We start from the raw sequence: 24,297 nt of genomic DNA on the forward strand, positions 1-24,297 counted from the left end.
TCCCAATTAATTTGCATGTGAGTGCCCACACAGTCAAAAGTCTTTAACAAATGATTTGAGAAATGCCTTAGTTAATGAGAACTGATCCGCTTCTTGTCAGCAGGGAAAAAGTTCACAAAAATTGCGATGCACCGTTTTAAATACATCAACTGAAGAGTTATTAATTATTACCTTTGACACCTATCTATTGGGCTATAGTTTGCCTAAGCTAAGAGTTGATTCTATTGTAATCATCCGGGTGAAGAGCGGAGAAACACATTTACAAAGACGTGCAACCATGAGGTTTAATTAATTAAGTAATTAAAGACATAAGGGAGCATAGGAGGTCACCTTCGTTAAGATCTGGAAAAACAACTTTACAAATCAGGCATGTGGGAAAATATGTTTAACCGATCAATCGTTAAAATGAAGCATTAACAACGATCAAGATGTAAACGAATTTAATCAAGCCGAACATTCTAGTATTCTAATTAACTTGTTTAATTATTTTAATAAATATGTAATTTTGTTCAAATTTGACTTGTTTATTTGTCGAATCGAGTTTGAACGAATTTTTTTTTATTGAATTTAAAAATTAAACGCTGTTCAAGTCTGATTCGACTAGTTAACGAACCAATTAAGTTTAAACAAATTCTTATTAAGTCGAACTTGATTCGAATATCGGTTAGTTTGTTTCATCTTGCAACTCTAAAAAGACTTCATGACTTTCCAAACTTGATTTGTTCGAAAATATGTAAAATGAACCTTTTACAAAGACGGTCGATCTATCCAAGAGAAATGTTCTAACTATGCACATATTAACCACAGAGGTCGCCTCCAAGTGGATACTGCACAGAAATATCGGAAAAAGAAACATTATTATTTTAAATATTGATTGCCTATCCTTTCTTTATCATTTGAGTGCTCTTTACCTCTCATGCATAAGACAATGATGAGGTAAATACAGAATGCTTATGACCCAAAAAAAAAAATGAGAGGAAGAAATAGCAAAAAATGAGAAAAATACAAAGTAGAGGAGGTTAATGCATGGATGACAAGGCCTTCCACTCGTTAATTTAATCTTTCTTCTGAGACTATTAAGTCTGTGACAGCACGGAACGAAGGATATTGATGACCATTTAATTAGGCCTAAAGACTAAAGTGAAGTGCATTAAAAACAACGTAAAAGAGACTACAGCCAGATACTTTACTTATTATTAGGAATCAAAATTAATATATAGATAGTTCCAAGTTTGCTAATTGTAGGTTGGCCTCACAAAAAGTTTCTAGTAAATAAATAATTGTTCCTTTTTTTTTTTTGTAACATATTTGACTGTTTCACATACAAATTTTGGCATCATCTGTGATCCACATACGTTGACTCCCAACTACTCAAGCTATGCATGCTTTAATTTTTAATACCTAACTGAGAAAATTAAGATATACTTGAAAAGATTCCTTTTTTTTTTTCCATCTTTCCGTATTTCTTCTTAATCCAATAGATAATATAAGCTTAAAATTTTCATTAGTAAAAATGCCTATTGTTGTAATTCATTGTAATTTTTCAATGAATTTTTCATTGGTTTCCAGTTAAGATTAGCAGTCTTCATCTAAACCAAACATCATAATTTGGTTTTTCTTTTTAATCGAAGAGAAAAGAGAGGAAAAAAAAAAAAAAAAACCCCGAAACCTCATCGTACCCAATATATATAACAGTTACACTTTCTCAAAAGTAGCAGTTAGATACTTAGATTAACTTTCATGGAATAACAGCTAAATATGTATGTAATACATGCTTTGATCTGGCCAAAACAATGTTAATATTTTCGGTTGGGACAACTCACCTAATTTCTTGAGTTTTGGTGTGCAACTTCAAAGTGCCATCCCCCCAGAAAAAAGAACAATTTAGGCTTCCGAAGGAAAGAAGAAAATTAAAACTTGTAGCGTTTTCTGTTGAATATCTACAATAAAAGACTTTTAAGTTCTCGTTCATGCAAGCAAAATTCATAAAATTAAACACAGGGGGTTGCTTGATTTTGAACTTGCCAAAGTTTGGCAACGATGCATTAGCAGAGAGATTGCCGCCACGTCCATGTCCATCTCGATGTTTGTGGCATACATGTAATCTGTACATACGTAAAAAGTCAACCCATGCCAAACCTTATTTTCTTCATAAATCTCTTCATACTCAATGTTTCCTCACATTTTCATTCTCTTCAACTCGAAGCAGTGATTTGCTTTGAAGCTTGGCATCTATTTGTTATCCGAAGAAGAAAAGGCAGACAGTTTTAGCTCATTTTTTGTTCCTTGTCTCGTATGAAAATTATTGCTACTATTTTATCGGTTTTTGGGGTTCGGGTTTGAAAATCCAGCAAGATTAATTTCCGTGTAGGAACTTCTCAATTTCTTGAGATTCGAATTCTAGCTAGCTTTGAGTTTTCTGGAAGAGAATCATATGATCCTAGCTAGGGATTTCAAAAGATTCCGTGCCAAAAAAGCTCTTTGAGTAGATTTTCATCCTAAGATATCCAATTTGTCATCTCTCTCTCATCTGTTTTCTTGCCACTTCACCTTTTCTGTTCTTTTTTTTTTTTCAACTCTTTCCTGTTTTGGCTTTTCTTCTGTTGAAGGAGGTGGCTTTTGGCGAGAGAGAACCAGCTAAGCTTGAGTAAGGGGGGAAAATACAGAGAGAGCTACTGAAATAAGAAGTGCCGAAAACGCAAGGGTAGCCATTTTTTACGGCAACAAAAGCGGCTTTTAATCAATGTCCTAGGTGGGATTTGTATGGTTGATGCAGTGAAGGTAACGCTTTGCTAATAGCCTACTGTTTTTTTTTATAATTATGGGCGCTAATCCCATGTGACCTTTGCTGCATTTGTCATGGGTCCTTCCATGGCACTTTATTACTTTACCAGACACACATTTCCGTGTGTATATATTTCTCTTCAGCACACGATCCGTTCAAGAACTTCCAAACGCCTCTTCTTCCTCCATTACCCTCCCATCCCTCTCCAGATTGAGCTTGACCATCTTCTGTTTGTTCCACATTTACCCTCCATGTATCCAAACTAGTCAACTAGCTAGCTAGAACAATTGTTACTAATTGTTGCAGGCTACTAAGACAGAGAGGGTTTCTAGTATTTTTGCAGCCTTTTAAGCTAAAGGCACTTAATTGCTAGGTGAACTTCAATTCTAACTTATGTCGTGTTTTTGCAGATGTAAAGTTGATCCTTTTCTTTTAGCTCATATAGAATTTTTGGTAACTATATATATATTTTTTTCTTTTTGAAATTTATTCAGGTGGAGGATACATTTCCAGGTGGTGATTGCGAGATGGGCTTGGCTAGGAATCCCACAACGAGAAGTGGGGAATTTTTGGAAGGAATGTTGAATGATTATGTGGGGGGAAAGCAGCAGGCTAAATTGAGAGTACAAAAGAGTACTGCCTCAGCTAGGCTTGTAACTGTTCTCACTTGTTTACAATTTGCCTTTGCAGTTTACGCAACATTTCTTCTGTATTACATGAGTCCAACCATAGACTTAGGAGCACCAAAACCAGATTTTTCGTGGGCTACAAAAATAGCACATCAATGGAAACAGTACATAATTCAACCGCAACCACTTGTTGTTAGCCATTACCAGCAAGAAGCCAATTCCCTAATCAGAGCCGACTTACTCCCACCGGTTAGTCCAACCGAAGTTTGTGAGCACGAAAAAATCGATTTTGTACAGAAAAAATCTAATGATTCGATCATGATCAAGTTCAAAAGAGAACTTTATCAAGAAGTGTTAGATTTCCAGAGCAAATCGTTCGGCACCGAAACTCTCCCTCAGCTAATGAAAATGAAATCGAAGTGGGATTTGCGCGGTCCAAACAAGCCAAAAGTTACTGTGATATTAAACCATTTCAAGAGGAAAACTCTCTGCGCGCAGCTGGATTCTTTGCTTCAACAGACTCTTCCTTTCCATCATGTTTGGGTGCTTTCATTCGGGAGCCCGAATGAGCTCTCCCTGAGAAGGATTGTGGAGAGTTATAATAATTCCAGAATAAGCTTCATCAGCTCAAGCTATGATTTCAAGTATTATGGTAGATTCCAGATGGCCTTGCAAACTGAGGCCGATCTTGTATATATTCTTGATGATGATATGATTCCAGGCAGGAAAATGTTGCAAATTTTGTCACATGTGGCGGGGACTGAAAAGTACAAGAATTCGGTTTTGGGAAGCATCGGAAGGATTTTGCCTTTTAGGCAGAAGGATTTTTCTTTCCCTAGCTACAGAAAGTTTCGGTCCAAGGAGGCAGGGCTTTATTTGCCTGACCCTGCCTATGATATCACTGTTGACAAGATTGTTCAGGTTGATTTTCTTTCCAGTTCTTGGTTTCTATCTGCAGAACTTGTCAAAACGCTCTTCATTGAGACCCCCTTCACTTTCATGACTGGAGAAGATTTGCACTTGAGGTATGCTTCTCAAAAGTCTTCACTTTAATATTCCTAACGTCTAAACCAAAAAGGTTGCTTGCCTTTTCGCAATAGAATATAAGCTTCATTATTTGATTATTAGTTTTTTTTCTTAAAGGAGACAGTTTGATTTATTAGGCCTTTTTGAGTCAAAAAGTCATAAATATGATTAGGTTAGTACCAACTGAGATTAGAGCATCCGTGTTGACTGTGTCTCAAATTATACAATCTTAAGGGCATCAACCATCCCTTATTTTCATTTTTAAGAAGAAAAATTAAAAAGAACCAACCCTTATTTTCTATGTATGAAAATTATGGTCGGAATAAGTCGTATATATATGTTCATGGAATTATTATACCACATCAAAATAGAGGTGATGAACTATTAGAGGTCGTGCATACAATTGACCTGAACTAAGTACATTATTTTCGAAGTTGGTCATCTGCCAAGTAGTTTACTAATATCTTCCGAATAATTTACGTTTGCATGGATAATCAGATGTCTTAATTTATGCATGAGAACATACAATAGGGTTTATTGGAGAAACTACCGTTGCTTTTTTCTAACACGATGATAGAGAGGGTCGGGTATAAATGTGATTATCTTGTCACCATCGTCATCATCCTAGCTAGTTTGACTTACAAATCATCTATCGGAATCTAAGAATCACATATTTTCCTAAACCCTAATAACTCGAAAAGTCAATTTTCGACGTGGGTACTCCCGATGAATGCAGATCCAAGCAACGACCATGTTATGGTGATATAAAATTCCCTTAAACAAAATTGAACCTAGGAGCATTAAGCATTGTAGTTTGTAAGCCCATTACCCTCCCCACCCCCACCCCCCAAAAAAAATTCAAATAAAAAGAGAGGAAAATATACGTCATGATACTAAAGTCCTGCATTATTGTTATTTTTCTATTGCTTGTACCAGTCTTTATTATACAATAGAATCCTCTTCACCTAATCAGCTTTAGTTTGTTTTATGACCAATTCCCTTGTTCATTATCGTGCGTATATTAGATGGTGAATGAAGACACAGATTCTAATAATGTTTTCCATCTTAGCCAGAAATGCGTTAGGCCTCCTCCACTAACCATGGTTTCTTTACGTCGTTTAATTCATCTTCATGTCCTCAACTTCCGTACGCTGATGCACGTATACTAAACATCGTGGCGACAGGATTTTCGTCCAAGGTTATCTAAAAGTGTTTCCTGCTCTCAATAGAATTAGAACCTAGTACTTATTCTTTAGTTTTTTACGCACGCAATTTTATGGGGTACTTTTCCTACCATGGTACCATTCATGGAAGAATCCAAATGAAAATAATCACCCAAACATGGCATTACGTGGTAATGAAGTAATGCGCAATTGTTCGACTGACAGTAATTGAATGTCTTACAATCTTCTTCATGTATTTTGAAGTATATCTTAATGCCTACTAGTAATTTTCTCTGTTTAAGAATACGAATTACACCTTTTTGGTTGCTCGAGTGATAAAAAAATTTTCCGCTTTTTTTGTTTTTGGCAGTTATCAGCTTCAAAAGTACAGAAATGCGGGCTCATTTGTGCTGCCGGTTGATCCCAGGGATAAAGAAACATGGGGTGATAGTGAACACAGGCTTGCTTATGTCTCAGAAACCACTGTTATTTTCAAGGACATTGTTCGAGTGCGAGATGATCAATGGTGGAAAGCCCTTTCCACTGGCTACGTGACACAATGGGCCGCAATGTATCCTCAGAAAATAGATGCAATGTTCTATGCTCATTCAATTCAAGAAGTTAAAACACTTGCCCCTCTTCTTGAAAAGTTCAGGTCCACTTTTGGCAAAAAAGCCTATATTGCTGTTTCAGGAGGCAACTTCTGCCCTTGTGAAGATGCTGCTACCGCATTGGGCTGGCCTAAGGCTGTGTGTAAAGAGAGGAGATTCAAGATTTTTGACCTGGGAATTGGTTCTTTATCAGGGATATCTAATTCGGAGGTGCCAATTGTGCAAGCAGTTTATGCTAGCATGAAAGGATTGGTCAAAATTCATAACCCAAGTGTGGTGATTACAGTGGATGATGTTGATTCGAGTGTGAGGAAGGCTCTGAAAATGGCTGTTGAGACTAATCAAAATGGTTCCACATTGGTTCTTCTGCCCAAATCTTCTGTGCCTAAAGTTCTGTGGATGGCTGATCTTCGATCCACTGCACTACCAAGTAAGCATATTACTTTGCATTTTTATGAAGTTCGGTTTACAAGTAGGCCTATTAGACTTTAGAAGTTGGAATCCCAAATCTAACAATCTATCCAGAAGCCAAGGAAATTGAACCCCTCCACTTCATTTCACATTTTCTACTTTGGCAATGAACCTACTTCACATTTTGCTGCAACAATTGTTAGTTTCAATCTTTCAAGTTGTATATTTGCATCATCTAATTAAGCACGTAATCTCCCTTGCAGATTGGAACAAGATGAGGATCTCAGTGAACATAATTACCCAAAACCGAGCAAAATCACTGGCAAGACTTCTCAAATCTCTCAGCAACGCCTACTATCTAGGTGACGAAGTTCCCATCACCTTCAACATGGACAGCAAAGTAGACGAATCAACTCTAAAGCTAGTAAACTCTTTCAATTGGCCACACGGCCCCAAAATCTTTCGCAGAAGAATCATCCAAGGAGGCCTAATTCGCGCCGTCAGCGAAAGTTGGTATCCTGCCTCAGATGATGATTATGGCCTCCTACTGGAAGATGATATAGAAGTCTCCCCATACTACTTTCTCTGGATCAAATATGCTCTCTTGGCTTATCATTATGACCCTCAAATTTCCCTCCCTGAGCTCTCATCAATCTCTCTTTACACTCCAAGATTAGTGGAAGTCGTGAAAGAAAGGCCCAAATGGAATGCAAGTGAGTTCTTCAAGCACATTCATCCATACACGCCTTATCTTCATCAGTTGCCTTGCTCTTGGGGTGCCGTTTTCTTCCCCAAGCATTGGCGTGAATTTTATGTCTACATGAACATGAGATTCACTGGGGATGCTAAGCAAAACCCTGTTCAGATTCCCAAGTCTAGAACAAATGGTTGGCAAGCTTCTTGGAAGAAATTCTTGATTGACATGATGTATCTGCGGGGCTACGTGAGTCTTTATCCGAATTTTCCCAATCAGGCGAGCTTTTCGACGAATCATATGGAACCAGGGGCGCATATAAGTGCAAAAGATAACGTGGTTCGTCATGATAAAACTGATTTTGAGGTGCCATTGTTGAAGGAAGATTTCAGGAATTTTCTTCCTAATGGGAAATTGCCTCCAGCTTCAAAGTTGCCTTCCATTAATCTATTCAATCAGGCAGTTTCTCTCAAGGGTTTGAAGGCAGCAGGAGCTAAGCTGAGGCAAGATGTGCTTAGCTGCAATCCAACAGAAGTAGTAGCTGTCAACCATGAGACAGGGCTACCTTCACATTGTGCAAGATTCTAATAATCTTCATCATTAATATTCTTTTGTTTTCACAAATTTGTTCTGTAAAATTATTGAATCTTGATTCTCTTAGTCGTTCTATAACTTGGTCAGGAGGATGTTATCAGATTGTGTTTATGAGATTTTCAAGAGAGGTTGATTACAGGAAGCGGTAGTGGGAGAAAAAATTGAAAACCCCATATAATGAAGTAACGGGGAATATGTCACCGAACTCTTTGAATTTTAATCTTGCAGTGAAGCCAAAATTGGCATTGCATTGCATTTTCTCTGTTGTATTCTAGGAAAAAAAAATTACAAGTTAATGTCATTGCTATTCAGTTTTAATGTGGGCTCAAGTATGCCCTTTTACCTTCACAAATGATTGGACAAGTTAATGAAATTAAGGCCTTGTTTGGATTGCATTTTTTAGGATTTTTTGTAGAAAAATTACTGTAACGATTTGATTAGAGATGACAATGGAGCGGGGGTGGGACGGGAAAGTTGTCAAATAACTCTCCCCGTCCCCCATCCCCCGTCCCCCGGCCCATCCCCAGCCCCTTGCCCCCCACCCCCGCCCCGCCTCCACCCCGTTTCCCCCGCGGTCCCCCGCGAGAAAAGATGCAGCATATGCTAGGACTATGCTCGTGCAGAATATGCTAACTAGATTTAAAAAAAAAAAGTAAAAAAGAATAGAATTTGAACTAAAATCAAGACATCAGAAAGAGCAAATTAGTCAGGTATGAGGCGTATTTGAGGAGAACAAAGAAGATGTCAAAGGCATGCAAGTGAAGCTAACATTTTGAAGCTATGATGAACTGCCAAAACCCAGAAGACTGAAAGCTTGTGGATTGTTTCGAAAATCAAAATATCCCTTTTGCTTTTTCAAAATCAGAAAAAAGAGTTGTTAAGCTAGTAGCTTGAACTGCGGAAGTCCTGGAAAGGAATGGCTAAACATTATAGCATTCTCAAGACTCACATAAGGAAGTTACAATGACAGAAGAGGAACACTAAGTTCGACTCTGAAGAATCCCAAAAAGCCGCTGTCCACTAAATTTTCAGTGTGAAGAAGAACGCATTCAAGAAAGGACCAAACCAAAGTGTGAAGAAGAACGCAGAAAAAAGAGGGTGGATGGTCCAAATTCGGCAGACAGAGGTGAACGGCGATGAACGGTAGTGAAAGGCAGATGAACAAAGGTGCAGCAGATGACCAGCTTCGACTTTGCAAATTATAAGTGAAGGTGTAGCTTTAGGAAATTTAGGGTTGTTTTGTGTGTATATATATATATATATATATATATATATATATATTTATGCGGGGATGGGGCAGGTGTATTTTGACCCATCCCCCGCCCCGTTTTAAGGCGGGGGGAAATATTTTGCCCCCGCCCCATTTCTACTCCCGCGGAACGGGATACCCTAGATTTGATATATGTGAGAAAAAAAGGTAATAGGGAAATATAATCATGGAAAACGACACAATTTTTCAACAGAAAATAGTTGTCCAAACGGGGTCTAAAATAGCTCTAGTGCAAAAGTTATCCCGATTGGATGTGTAGTGGAAATCTCATGGATTACTATTTGAAAAATTCCTCACAAGAATTGGACAACGTTAGGTTACAATCTCATGTTAGGTCCTTCGAGACGTTAAATATTTCACTGCATATTATATGATATCAGCATTCAAAAAAATAGTGGAGATAGGCATTTTTTTACACGAGAATTTGCATCAAATTATGTTAGTTATATGAGTTAATCTTGCTTATACAAGTAGTTTATACACAATTATATGAGTTAATCTTATCTACACCGGTAATTTATTCACAATTATGATTGAATATATGATACAAAAATAAAATTAAATTCAAATAAATTGTCACGCAACACCATCAGTATATAGAAAACTAATTCTAATTGCATATGTGGAACACAAGTGTTTAATGTTTTTCAAACTTTACAAATTACACTCGCACAAAGTCGCGCGGGACAAGCTGCAAATTTGGTTCTGACAATTTTCAATCCAGGCGTCCAATTGAGCTTGGGCTTAAATTTTACAAATAAAAGATCTGTGATTGGGCCACTTAGCAAATGGTGTGGACAAGCTTTAATGGATTGAAATTTCTTAAATAAGCTCTCACATACCAACAGTCCTCTTAGTCATGGCCTCATGAGATACCGTGATTAAAAAAGTAAATTTTATATACACTAACAATATCTATACTATCATGATTAAATGTACAACATATTTACAAAATTTGAATTTTATATTCAAATTCGAATTATGTGTCATGCATTCAATGGTAAAAATATAGACACTGTTAGTATATAGAAGATTAATCTTTAAACTATTGTCCGTGTCAACTTTTGATCATTAAATAATTTTTCATCACAAATTAGTCACTAAACTAACTAATTAGCCCACTAGTGACTATTTCGTCGGTTATTGCTCTTAATCTACAAAATAATAAGAACATATATCGAGGGTATATTTGTCCATGGGTAATCAACTCTAGATCACATTTTAGGTTGCTCCTTGTTCTCTCATTGTACGATTGAAAAATGAAAACCGGGACCATTATCAATGACACTTTTGAAAACGATTAATGAAAACTACAATTTGGTCAACCTCCCCCTTTTTTTCATTAGATAGGAACGATTAATGCGCCCATAAATTATATAGTACTGTAGGTATGCATTAATGATGTACATCAAATTTCTAACCATTGAAATCATCCTGCACATTCTCTTAACCCTTCCCTTGACTGATTTTTTCGGATCTATCTTTAACTGAATTCATTAGGCCTTTCGGAATTCAAATCCCTTCGCCCTTTCTAGTGTGGTCGGATATGTCGGACAAAAGTCGCTGGCAACACAAGTACTAGGGAGCAATTAGCTATGTACAGATTTACGTATCAAGTGTAGGTGACAAACAAACCTATTTAACTAAATATATCCATACATGTCCATCAATATCTTAAGTTTTTTTATATGAATATAAATGGGTTATCTGGGTGGGTAAATAGATATTATTGGGTAATCCACAAAATCCAATTAATACATTTAAAATTATCTTCCTCCAAACCTCCTCTTTTTCCCCACTTATTTAGAAGAAATTTGAGGCCTATGTTTGATTATTGAACTCATTGTTGGAGACTTTCATGCGTTGATATTGCTGAAACCTTGTATATAGGGGAATATTTCATTTTTCAGGCTTAACAAACAATTGATGCATTTTTTGACACAGATAGATATCCTTCTTAATTTATTTTTTCAGATTCTTCATTTTGTCATTATTTTTTCATATTTTTTTAACTACTTTTGTTTTATTATTATTATTTGTTGGTTTTATCTTGTTATTTTATTTTCTTATAGTTTGTTAACTTGCTCATTTTTCAACATTACTAATTTATGACAAGTTTTAGCTCTTTTCCTACGTTTCTAAAATGAAATTATAAATTGAAACACGAAAAAAAATTAGGGATTCAAAGTTTTTGAATTAAGTTTTTATATTAACTTTCATAGTACTTAGTTTAAATTTTTATATTCTTATTGTTCAACTATTAAATAATACGTAACTTTGTGACATGGAACATGAATGGGAAAAAACTAGTAATTAAGGTTATTGAGTATTATAAGTAAATATTTAAAGCTAATGATGGGTGCAAAGGGTGGTATAAATTGATAACTTAGTTTGCAAAAATGAATTTAAATAAGTTTACAAAAGGTTAAAATAAATGGGTTATAGATGGGTAATTGGATTACCCAACTCATTTTTTGACTTACCCATATATATCCATATAATTAAATGGATATAAATGAATTGACTCACTTATACTCATTGCCCATTTCAACCCACCTAAACCCCACCCAGTTTGACACATCTACTCTCAGCTACAACAGCTAAGCTAATCACTTTGTCGTGCCTTTGTCCACCATCAAATCTAACAGTCTATAAGCTAGTCATAATTAGCTTGGACACCATTCCTTAATCCCCAGACAGAAAAGATGCCAAAAGCTAGATTATCATTTACTCTCAATCTTTTCCGTTGTCAATATCTGCATTTGACCATGATTACGATGGATTAAATATTTGATATCCTGTCAAATCTTGACATAAATTTACTACTAATAAGCTTCTTGATTCTTAAAAGTTCAAAGAAGATATGAGAATTAGGCAAATATTTCCATGGAGGAACCCTCTAGGCTCTAGCTAGCTCTTATTTCAGTTTTTGCCAAAATATTTTTTATTATTGCCTGCTGATGAAGTTTTCATCCTTTGGCAGTTAGACCAGAACCATCGCATACATTTCGTTCTTTTTCAGTTGCGCATGCGACTCCTCACCAAATACCAATTCTTCTCGTGTCTTCTAATCTTTTCCTTTTTTTCCCTTTGTGTCCCTTTTCCACTCCAGGGAAGAATTTTGATGCTACTACTAATTACTAATATTGCTGGAGGCTGAATAATGTATCAAGCATGAATCTCGCTTCAACATTGCATGCATAATGTGGATTGAAGAAAAAAAATAAAGGTAGAGAAGCCTTTGTATCCATTTCTGGATCATTTGCCAAATTTTGCATCCATTTGTAGCCTAATTAAATTAGAAATTCAATTCCTAAAAAAGCCCGTAAATTTGGAATTTGTTTGGATAGCTTTGTTATTTGCACAAATTTATTTGACTTCATTATAAACACATTTTTTAATTTTCTTTTTATCTGATATATGTCACATCAAAAAAGTGTTACAGTATTTTTGTTTCAAAAAATTATTCCAAATCATCTCACATACAACACATTAAAAAAGGGTGATTCGGTCAGCAGCTTTTGCAAATAAAACCTTTAAAATGACATATTCCCTTTAGTCCTTTGAAATTTAAACACTTGTTCGCTTTTCTCAGAAAATGAAACCAAGGAGATTAATACTTGTTTTGACAGGTGAAGTCTACAGATAGTCTACGGGTTCGTTTGGATTCTTGTTTTTGGGCTTGTTTTTGAAAAACTGTTTTTCACAATCCAAATGCTACAGTAAATGTGTATTTCAAAAACAACTCCAAAAACACCATATCCAAACAATATATCAAAAACAACTCCAAATACATATTTAATATGTTTATTTCAATTTATATATTTCAATTATGTATAGGATATCTATATATTATATTAATTTAAATATATTTATTTATACATATTATAAATATTTTATTTTATATAAAATATATTTTTATATATTTATATAAATATTATATATTATATAAATTATAAATGTGTTATTATACATTTATATAAATGTTATATATTATATATATTTAATATATACATAATATATATTATATATATTGAACATTTATAAAAATGTACATTTAAACATAATATATATATTTATGTATATTTATAATATACACTTATATTATGTATTATATATAATATAATACATTTATACATTTATATTAATATACATAATATTAATTATAAATTTATACATAATATTAATAAATTTATACATTTATATTTATTACATTAATACATTTATGCATAGTATTAATATATATTTATAATATATTAATTTATACATTTATATAATATTCATTTATAATTTATACACATTTATAATAATATACATTTATACATTTATAAATATATTTATATTATGTATTATATATAATATAATACACTTATAATACATTTATATATTTATTTATAAATATAATACATAATAAATAAATATAATACACTTATTTATTTATATATAATATATAAATTTATTTATAAATATAATACACTTATTTATTTATACATAATATATAAATATATTTATTTATAAATATTTATAATTGTATTATAAATGCATAAATGTATATAAATATAAAAACATAAAAATTATAAATTATAAATTATAATATACATTTATATAATATTCATTTATAATTTATACACATTTATAATAATATACATTTATAAATATATTTATGTTATGTATTATATATAATATAATACACTAATAATACATTTATATATTTATTTATAAATATAATATATAATAAATAAATAAATATAATACACTTATTTATTTATATATAATATATAAATTTATTTATATATATAATACACTTACTTATTTATAATAATATATAAATATATTTATTTATAAATATTTATAATTGTATTATAAATGCATAAACGTATATAAATATAAAAACATAAAAATTATAAATTATAAATTATAATTTACATTTATAATTTATATATTTATAGTAATATACATTTAAACATTTATATATAAATATATGAATATATTTATTCATAAAAGTATAAATATATTTATTTATAAATATTTATAAATGTATTATAAATGCATAAATGTATATAAATATAAAAATTATAAATTATAATTTATACATTTATATAATATTCATTTATAATTTATACATTTATAAATATATTTATATTATGTATATTTTTATATAAATATATTTATTTATAAATATTTATAAATGTATAATTGTATATTGTTATAAAAATTTAAAAATTATACATTATAAAAATACTCGAAAATATGTTTTAAAAATACATCTAAAAATAATCCATAAAACATCTACAGTAAAAGTTTTTTATATAATTTTTGAAAAACAACCCCAAAAACAACTAATCCAAACGGACTTGTATTTGAAAAACGAAATGCTACAGTGCTGTTTTTGAAAAACAACCCCAAAAACAGCTAATCCAAACGGACCCTACGTTTTCTCAGTTCCCCCAATTCTTAAAGCCGTCCACATCCCTCCAAAAAAGGGGAAAAAGAAGGCTTCCACAGAAATCAAACTCAGAATTTGCCTGGTCAAATATTAGCTCAGCTACAAAGTGACATTTTGACCCAAAAAAAAAAAAAAAAAAGTTGCTCAACTAGATAAGGAAATGCCTAATTTTTTTTTAATACTACATGCTAAATGGCCCCTTCCAAAATTCTGAAGATAATGTTGGTTTTTGGTTTTACTTGTGTAAACAATCTTAAAATACAGAAATGATCAACATGGAAGTCACAATTTTGGCATCTATAATGATCTGCATATCGTAAACATTGCCTACTTGATACTGGATAAGCAAGTCAAGGTACTTCAACTTCTTCTTCAATTGTTGTCATCGCCTACTTGATACTGGATGGCGATTGATTATCTTAAGCACTAATTCTACCTGTGATTCTGTTTGATCAAGGGACATGGCCAAAATAAGTGTAGTTGATTGGACTGTCACCTCACAGATGATTTTTCATGACTATATGTTCTACAAGAAATATAAAGACAGAGCATTAAATAAGTCTCTTGTAACTTGAAAACCAATTTGCAGCCAAATCATGATACCATCTACCTTTTACACACTATTTACTCAATCAAAAAAAGGATGATTTGTTGGATAGCCAAAGGATTAAAGCTTTCCAAACATTCCATTCAAAATATTTTTGCAGTATATTTTAAATCAGTTGTTTGGATAGTGAGTTATTTACACAATTTTACTCATTTATATCATCAATATATTTTTTAATCACCTTTTTTTTATATCACATATATTCATATCAAAAAAGTGTTACAGTATATATTTTTTAAAAAAAATTTATCCCAAATAATCATTAACCAGGCACACTGTTAAAATTGACAATACACATCAATTTTCATGAATCTTCTTCCACGTACAATCGTCTTACTTGCTTGCCATATGGTCAACTTGTAAATATGATTTATATCATATCATCTCTTTGATTTATGATAAGAACTAATTAAATACAGAACTGAATGCCAAATCAAAAACTTATCTCAAAGTAAACAGGTAATAATTGCCTAATCTTTTTGCTCTAGAAGAAATTGTATAGATGAGCGACACATGTCGCTCTCTTTCAGAGAAGAGATTCTCCTTTCACAACAACTATATGATGTGAAGCGAAGCATAATGAAAGTGACATTACAATTTTACAATCCACCAAGAATTTATGTCCTTCATTTTCAACAAGTTGGCACTGAACTTTTGGAAAATTATGAAAAGGAAAATAAATATTTTGTATCTCAAATCCAAACACACAACATATTATTCACTTTTTAATTTTCCATATATAAATATGAAAAACTTATGCAAGTTGCAATTAAGGTTTGGATTACTAAAAAATATAGAGTGTGTGTCGATACATTATTATTTGAGATATTACTTGAAATAATTATTGTAATATTTTTTGTAACGTGGTGTTTGTCAGATGAAAATTTAGTTGAAAAGATAAAAAATAGATTGAAAAATGCGTCAAAAATAGAATCAAAATTTTTTTTTACAAATAATTAAACATTTACATCAACAAATCCAAATACAAGACACCTAGCATTTATTCTTATTGAAATTACCTTCTTTTTTTTTTTGGTGTTTAAACGTGAAATGTGCGAAAAAAAACTCTTTACAGGGGTCTCAGCGTAAGAATTTTAGATCAAGTTCTCTACGAAGAAAAATAAATAGACGGTGTAATGGGAAGCTAAAAATAACATGAGGGCAAAGCTGTAATTGAAGATATAGCTTACCATGAAATTGAATTTTCTGGGCAATAACAATAATTATCCAAGCACCCACACACCGATCTCTTAGGAATACGATTCGTCCATCTTCTTCTCCAATCTCACAATCGTTATTCCTTTCTATATTTCGCTGTCTTTTTCCGCGTCTAGTTATCGGCGGAACTCGTAAGCCTCAAACCCTAGTTTCCATCGCTTATCAACTAATTTTCTCATGTATAAAACATTTTTTTGTCATTATTTCTATTTGATTACCATCCTTTTTTGCATTCTAAGCATCGATCTTCTAGAATCAAAATTTTTCAATCTGCATTTTTGGGTGTAATTTCGTCATTGCTTTAGGCTGTTCATTTGTTGCTAATCTCGAAAATTCCAGCTTTTAGTGATCGTATTGTTTTTAGCTTTTGTAATCTAAATTCCGGCTGTTAAATTCTGCAATTATTCATTTCTCTGTTTTTCTTTGTTTGATAGTTCCTTTTTTTCTTTCATTTGAACTGGTGAGTGCTTCTCTGTGGTTGTAATTCTGCCGATCATGATTTGAAGTTTAAGTATTTCTTTTCTCTTTATCCTCAGTGAATTTTGTAGAAGTCATAAGCTGAAGCTAAGGAAATCCTACTTAGAGTTGTAATTCTTTCATTTTCAGGTATTTTTCTTTACTGCCTAAGATGTTCTCTTTTGGTTTAAATGATATAATGTTGAGTTGAAAACTTGCACTTTACTTTATTAATTCCTCCCTGTTTTAAATAGTTTATGAAAGAAAGGCCAAATGGATATAGTGTACCCCAATGGCAAGATTTTTCCATATGGTACATGGATTTGTGCACACATTGGTACAAATGGCATGCCCATTGCGTCTGAAATTTTAAGAAAAAGATTAGTTCTTTTCTAAAAGAAATTCATGATGATTAGTTTTACATAGAGTTCACAATATGAATTTTGTAAATATAACTTTTGCTAAATGTGAAATTAATGTTACTGTGTTCATGATGGTGAAAATTCAAGGCCTTACAGGTAGGATTCAAAATTTTTGCAAAAAGATTAAAAAGTTAGGCACTACAGACCAACGGGTGCTCTTCTATTCTATGTAATAGATATTCTGTTGCTAAATAAAAATGTTTATAGTTTCTTTTGGAGTTCTGATAAGATGTTTTTCACTGATGCATGTAAAGCTGCAATTCTTTGTTTAACGGGATTTTCCTATGCTACATAGGAGGATTCATCTCTTGAAACGGGAGGACATTAAATATGTTTCAAGAGTTTCTCAAGCAATAGGTTTCTGCCCACTGCGTGACCTTTAAGTCAAGCAACTCTTGCCAAAATGGGAACCTCGCATCGCAGGTTTGTTGGGATTTGTGTATTATAGAAAAGTTTGAAAAAAATCAGTTGATTCGTGTGTGTCTCATGCTAAAATGAAGTTCTCATTTTTCAGCGTGTTTATTTGTCATTTTGTATTCATGCAGTGGGGCTTCCAAAAAATCAAGTGATGGTGCCAGGCTAGTTATCACAACCATCATGGGGATAGTTTTTGGATATTTTATTGGTGTATCATTTCCATTTGTTTCTCTAGCTAAGGTATGTTGAATAAGACACGTGACCTTTTTCCCCTTTCAGCTTTTGTCTTTTATTTAATAATTTTTTCTATTTTGCAGATTAATTTTTTTGAGGGAGCAATGAACAGAGATCATCATAGTTTAGACACTCGTAGTTTTCCAGAGACTGTTGGTTCGGGTAGTACTCCCTTAGCACCAAAGGTAGTTATGATGTTAATGTGGTCTTCTACGTTTGTATGGTGTTTTGCTGTTGTAAGTCTTATGTGCATGTCAAGAACCCAAATTTAGGATTTTCATATGTCAGATGACTTATGATGGCAATTCGGTGAGAAGTATGGAAACTTAATTCCTAATCTGCTTCTAGAACAAGGTTAATGTATTTGATCTTTGTTTGGAACATTGTAGTCCGCCAACTTGTCATCATGTTTCATTTGTAACATGTCATCCAATCAGATGGCCTTTCATTTTATTAACCCATGTATGTTTATGGATCTGTTTGGAAATGAATAATAGGTAGCTTCAATGCATTATCCAACCAAGAAAAGAATTGTTGTTTTCTTCTTCTGGTTCTTTTTGCTTTTATTCTACAATTGTTATAATAAATCCCCTCCTGAAGCTACTTCTCAAAGTAAACCTTTCCCAATACCATGACAAGTTTTCAATTGTCTGTCAGACTTTTTTCCTAGCATTATTTTTTATTTTATTTTCTTCTATCTTTTCTTTTCCAATTACCCGAAGAGTTGTCTATCCTGTCATTGCTTTCATTGACATTGTCTTACTCTGTCTGTCCTGCTAACTTTCCACTATGAAACATTACAGGCTGATATGACGTCACTTAAATTTTGTTCTTCATTTACTCTTTAATAAAAGCTTGACACAAGCTTGCTTCTGACATAATCTCCCCTTACTGCTGCAAGCTGCATTGTTAATTGTTTTATGTAAATTCTTTGATGATGTTTGACCAGTTAACATTCTAATTCTTTTTTTGTCTCCAGATATATGTTCCTACAAATCCTCGTGGTGCAGAGTCTTTGCCTCCTGGTATTGTGGTATCGGAGTCAGACTTTTATCTCCGGAGATTATGGGGTGAACCTAGTGAGGTATGTTAGTGAAATGGTTCAGCGATGTAAATGATATAGCTGTGCAGTATGTCATTGATATGCATGTTGAAGAGATCTATTTAACATAATTGCAGCAGCAAATGCAATTTATAGGGGATGGCATTAGATAAAAGCTTTGTATTTCATTTGTTAGCTATGCTGTTTGGCGATATACTTACGTGTTTTATTGGCCACACATTTCTATTGTTTTTTTGTTCTTTGCTATTGTCTTGTAATTATTTTATTCTTCATCATTATCAATTTTGTACATTTCATAATAAAGCACTTTGCATGTGGTAGACATGAATTTCTAGATATATCTATTTTTGAAGTTGAGGATCAGTGTATCCCATTGAAACAGTTTCTTTGCTTCTGGTGACCAGTGCAGCAAGGATGCACATAGCTTTTCTTAAACACCATGATGGCAGGTGTCTTGTTTCTCTTAGTTTGCTTATAAATTGCTGCTAGTAAAAGTGTTAGGTTGGTGTGTAACTGGGTGCTAGTAAGTGTTGCTGTGGTTTGTGCATGAAATTATTGGCAATTTTGCACGGTCACCCCTTCTTCCAATTCAACTTAAGTGCATTAGAGTTGCATACCATCAAAATAAGCACAAGTCCAACAGCCATAAGAAAGTTCCAGAGCGACTGCATTGCAGGAGTCTGTCCTAATATTATTGATTTGGAATGTGCACAAATAGCTGTCTGTATTTGTGAAACTGTTCCCTAACATGTTATGAAACTTCCAGGATTTGAAAAGGAAGCCAAAGTATTTAGTGACATTTACAGTTGGTTTGGATCAGAGAAACAATATCAATGCAGCAGTTAAAAAGGTGGGGATGATTTTGCATGACAATGATGATAATGATGACTTTTTTGTGTAATTTTTTGCTTGTACGTGCCAAGAGTTTTTGTTTCCTGAATTGCTTCCCTTCTTTCTTGCAGTTTTCTGAGGATTTCCAAATCATGCTTTTTCACTACGATGGTCGAACGAGTGAGTGGGATCAGTTTGAATGGTCAAAGCATGCAATTCATGTCAGTGTTAGGAGACAAACAAAATGGTGAGATTTAAAAACTCTCTGCATATTGTGCCTGGTGGTTTTTGGGGATATAATGACATAGTAGATTTAACATCAAATGAAATTTCACATTATTCCATAACCTTGTGCTATCTCTTCCCCACTGAAAGGTGGTATGCAAAGAGGTTCCTGCAGCCTGATGTGATTGCAGCTTATGATTACATTTTCATTTGGGATGAAGATCTTGGAGTCGAGCACTTCAATGCTGAAAAGTAAGATTTTTTTTCCAGAAAAAAAAAAAAAAGCGAAAGAAGAAAGAATTGTTGCATAATTCTCCTTTTTCTTTTTAAGCTTATTTGACTTTTTTTTTATCTCGTCTGTGACATTCCAGGTACATTCAACTAGTTAGGAAACATGGCCTGGAGATTTCTCAACCCGGTCTTGAACCCAATAATGGACTTACATGGCAAATGACTAAAAGGAGAGGTGACAGAGAGGTTCACAAGTGGGTTATTATTGTCTTATTCTTTCTAATAAAGAATGTATCTTTGTCTAGCATGCTTGTTTAAACAGCTACTTACTCTGATTTCCGTCTTAATCTGTGTAAATTGGTTTCAGGGTGACGGAGGAGAAACCTGGCTGGTGCAGTGATCCCCACTTGCCTCCTTGCGCTGCGTATGCTGTCTTAACTCTCTCTCTCCTGGACAACAATAGGCATTTGTTCACATTGCTATTTTTTTTTAATACCTGTGAACCTTAGAGTCACAGGAAACTTACTTTACCTGTGAAAACACAGCAACTAAATAGGAGTTTTTATGATACAAATTGGTGCTTGCACTTTTGCTCGCAAGTTATAGATAAAAAAATCTCTATATTGATGGTCATATTTCTTCATCTGGTTGACCATTGCCAAATAGAAGAGCTTAGCCACAAGACATATCATAGCAATAGCACGTCTTATTGTTGAAAATTTTGATTTTATGGTAGTGTTTGTAGGTTGAGTTATGACCCATGATTTATGCTCAGGCCCTTAAAATGGAGATATATAGTTAAGAAAAGTTTAAAAGATTGGGGTGGCTTCAACATTTACCTTCAACTAATTTTCCTTGTGTAATTCCTTTTTGAATTCAGCTTTGTGGAAATTATGGCTCCTGTTTTCTCGCGCGATGCTTGGCGATGTGTTTGGCATATGATTCAGGTTCCCTTCTTTAACTTTGTCATTTCTATACATCTGTTTTAAGCCTTGTTGTACCTCCAACTATTTTTGCTTTTAGCTGCTCTCATTAGCCTTGGTTCTTTCCAGCTTAGAGCTCACACTGATTTTTTACTTTCAATAACATTTCTAGAATGATTTGGTGCATGGTTGGGGATTGGATTTTGCACTAAGGAGATGTGTGGAGGTCAGTGGTTTTATTTGTTTCTTATCACAGAATTATTTGAAAGATTTAGAAAAGAAGGCTTCTCTACCTGCTTTTCATATTCCTGTTGGAAGGAGAGATCCGAGGGACAGTGGAATGTAAAACAGACAAAATTGGAAAACATGTATTCATTTCAAATGGATGGCTGCGTATTATCAGTTTCATTGTAAGTGTATTTTGCCTGTGCAGCCTGCACATGAGAAAATTGGTGTGGTTGACTCTCAGTGGATAGTTCATCAAGTTATTCCTTCTCTAGGAAGTCAGGTCAGTTAACCACTTAATTACAACCATTGGGACTTGCTTTTCCTTTTCCTAGAGGTGATTAAAGTAATGAAGTTTAGTTGTTTGCAAATGTTGTTCTGTTCAACTTTAATTTCCGTTTTTGAGCAAATGGTTCTTCATTTATAATATAAGCAATGTCAAATCTTCCTTATTCACATTTTTTCTTCCACTTCAATAATCCTACTTGCCCCCTGATCTGGTCTCCCCTCATTTAGATTTGTTTATTGATAATGATGCTAACAGCTTCAGCTTCGTTGATTCCAGGGTCAATCTGAAAATGGAAAAGCTCCTTGGCAAGGGGTATGTAAGCTGTTACATGTTCAGTTTCCATTTCAGCCTTTCTGTATATTTTTTTTATTGAGGCCTTTTCTTTGTCCTTCGTTTTTTTTGGCAAAAGTCAACTCTGAAAGCTTCTTCATCCAATTTTATGGTCATCTGAGTTATTGTATTTCACCTACATTCTAACATGTCATGTTTAAATAAGGATTCACAAGTCATATATCTGCACTTTGTTTGAATTGCATGATTTTGCATTGAACTGAATTTCATTACATTTGTCCAAACGTCAAGTAACTAGCTTGAATTCTTTTCTATCTAATTTGGTAGGTAAGAGAGAGGTGCAGAAGTGAGTGGGCGCAGTTTCAAGATCGCCTAGCCAATGCAGATAAGAAATATATTGAACAGCTTGGGAGGACTTTGAATTAGTTAATTTCTGGTTATTACCTGTAAATTTCTTCATTTTCTTTGGTCCTTTTTCCATCTTTGTATTCATTGTACGGAAGGGTGTTTTGGAGCCCAATTTTCTCACTCGATGTCTTCAATTTTTTTTTTTTTTTTTGCTCCTAGCGGGGCGGTAGCTGAACTTCCTGTAGTAGTGAAAACTAACAATCTGAAACTGGAAGAGAGTGATCCTTTTTTGTGTATAAATAGATTAGACTTTGCTTCATTTGACTCCCATGTTGCCAATTTTCATTTCCTTTTCTTTCTTTTTCCTTTTCCTTCTGTTTTTTCCCCTTTTTTCCCTTTTCTATTTTCTTGAGGCGGTGGGAGAGAAGGGGCATGCGAGTTTGTTGTATCCCATTTCATATCTTTGACTTGACCAATTTTTCAGATGATCGTATGGAAGTTGAATTTTGGGATGATAACAAAAACAAAAGATGGAATTAATTTTGGTCTCATGACGGAAAATGCAGTTCTGATTTTCTTTTTCTCATTTTAAATTTTTGCTCTATTCGGGTTATCGTGCAGAACCGCGAGACACCAACTTGTGACAATACTGCAGGGAAGATGGTACCCATACCTATTTTAAAGAATGCTTTAGAAATGCAGATTTTAACACGTTCAAACGCATTTGATAACAAAAAATAAAACGTATGAATTAATTAAGTGACATTAAATTTTTTAGATGAAACTTACTTCAAAAAATAAATGATAAACTGTGGTATTGGAGTGATAAAAGCAATGAGCAACAAAGACGAATGATGAGTTCCAAAAGAAATACTATGAACTAACCATGCAATGAAGAGAAAGAAAGTAAAAACAAGAAAATTCTTGCAATTAATCATCAGCAGATGTGAATCTCAGGTCTCGTATGTCTAATACCATTCAAGAAAACCAATATTGTTCACAAGGAGATTTAAACATTATAATCATCAACGAACAAGTTTTTTCAAGCCTTGAATTTGAGACGTTGAAGTTTACTCAAAAAAGTAAAAGTGTGTATAATCCATTCTGCTACCATTTGACAAAATCCAGAGTGTCCCTAATTGGACCCTAGTAGCATATTCTAATACCTACTATATCTATTTGTTCTTGGTGAAGGATGTGCTTTTTATGCAATGGAGGGCATCGGTTGGTGTGATATTCAAGGATATTGGAAAATGTATGGAGTGAGACCCAAGTCTGTGTTTAAGGTCACCAAACGGACAGTTTCGCAATGTGTTGGGTGCAAATATTTTGCTTACACTGGCAGATTCCTCGCTCACTGACATTGAGAAATGTTCATTCCACCTTCCATTCTTATGTACTAAGACTTGTTTAATAAACCAATAAAATCTGCCCTCCTCAAATCAAATCAGTCTTTGTACTGATTGAGAAGATGATAAGGACCCTTTGTCATGCCCAGAAAACCAAAAAAATAAACACATAAAGAAATAATGGAAATCTAGGTTGAGAATTTGATCAGTCGGTCGTATGCATAATGAATGAATAAACTCATTTTTTTTCAAAAAAAAAAAAAAAAAAACTCGTTAAAGAAACAAAGATGACTAAAAAAATCTAAAGCGTTTTCTCTTACAAAACAACCAAATATGTAGAAGCAGACTCATATTTCTCTTATAGCATGTTGTTCGCATTAAATCCTCTATAACGCATGCTTAAAATCAGAGCCAGATTTGGAAATACACAGATTTTTCTCACTTGTATAGAAAAAGGTTCAATTTTAATTTGTTAACTGCATTTCCGACTTAATCGTTCTAATGTTCATGGCAATAATTTGTTTTAAAACAAAATACCA

The 24,297-nt window shown here is 33.4% G+C and overlaps 2 protein-coding genes across 6 annotated transcripts; both read left to right on the forward strand.

The window, feature by feature from the left end:
• Positions 1-2,176: 2,176 nt before the first annotated feature.
• LOC113695402 (uncharacterized) lies at positions 2,177-8,231 on the forward strand. Of its 2 annotated transcripts, none has more exons than XM_072058763.1 (4): positions 2,177-2,781; positions 3,280-4,439; positions 5,974-6,644; positions 6,889-8,231. In XM_072058763.1, the coding sequence occupies exons 1-4, from the start codon at positions 2,764-2,766 to the stop codon at positions 7,905-7,907; spliced, it is 2,868 nt and encodes a 955-aa protein (XP_071914864.1). In that variant the 5' UTR covers positions 2,177-2,763; the 3' UTR covers positions 7,908-8,231. The 2 variants fall into 2 exon arrangements, with proteins under 2 accessions (XP_071914864.1, XP_027070292.1); XM_027214491.2 differs by lacking the exon at positions 2,177-2,781 and adding an exon at positions 2,829-3,158.
• Positions 8,232-16,373: 8,142 nt separating this feature from the next.
• Positions 16,374-22,728, forward strand: LOC113707737 (uncharacterized). 4 transcript variants are annotated; one of them, XM_027230045.2, is made up of 16 exons: positions 16,374-16,585; positions 16,991-17,060; positions 17,628-17,755; positions 17,878-17,989; positions 18,067-18,168; positions 18,963-19,067; positions 19,813-19,896; positions 20,009-20,124; positions 20,253-20,354; positions 20,474-20,587; positions 20,701-20,757; positions 21,214-21,280; positions 21,429-21,482; positions 21,690-21,764; positions 22,047-22,082; positions 22,389-22,728. In XM_027230045.2, the coding sequence occupies exons 3-16, from the start codon at positions 17,736-17,738 to the stop codon at positions 22,485-22,487; spliced, it is 1,143 nt and encodes a 380-aa protein (XP_027085846.1). In that variant the 5' UTR covers positions 16,374-16,585; positions 16,991-17,060; positions 17,628-17,735; the 3' UTR covers positions 22,488-22,728. The 4 variants fall into 4 exon arrangements, with proteins under 4 accessions (XP_027085846.1, XP_027085863.1, XP_071914880.1 ...); XM_027230062.2 differs by having other exon boundaries at positions 22,026-22,082; positions 22,389-22,454; XM_072058779.1 differs by having other exon boundaries at positions 16,391-16,585; positions 17,587-17,755.
• The last annotated feature ends 1,569 nt before the right edge of the window (positions 22,729-24,297 follow it).

The sequence above is a fragment of the Coffea arabica genome, chromosome 1e, assembly GCF_036785885.1.
Source record: "Coffea arabica cultivar ET-39 chromosome 1e, Coffea Arabica ET-39 HiFi, whole genome shotgun sequence".
Lineage (NCBI taxonomy): Eukaryota > Viridiplantae > Streptophyta > Magnoliopsida > Gentianales > Rubiaceae > Coffea > Coffea arabica.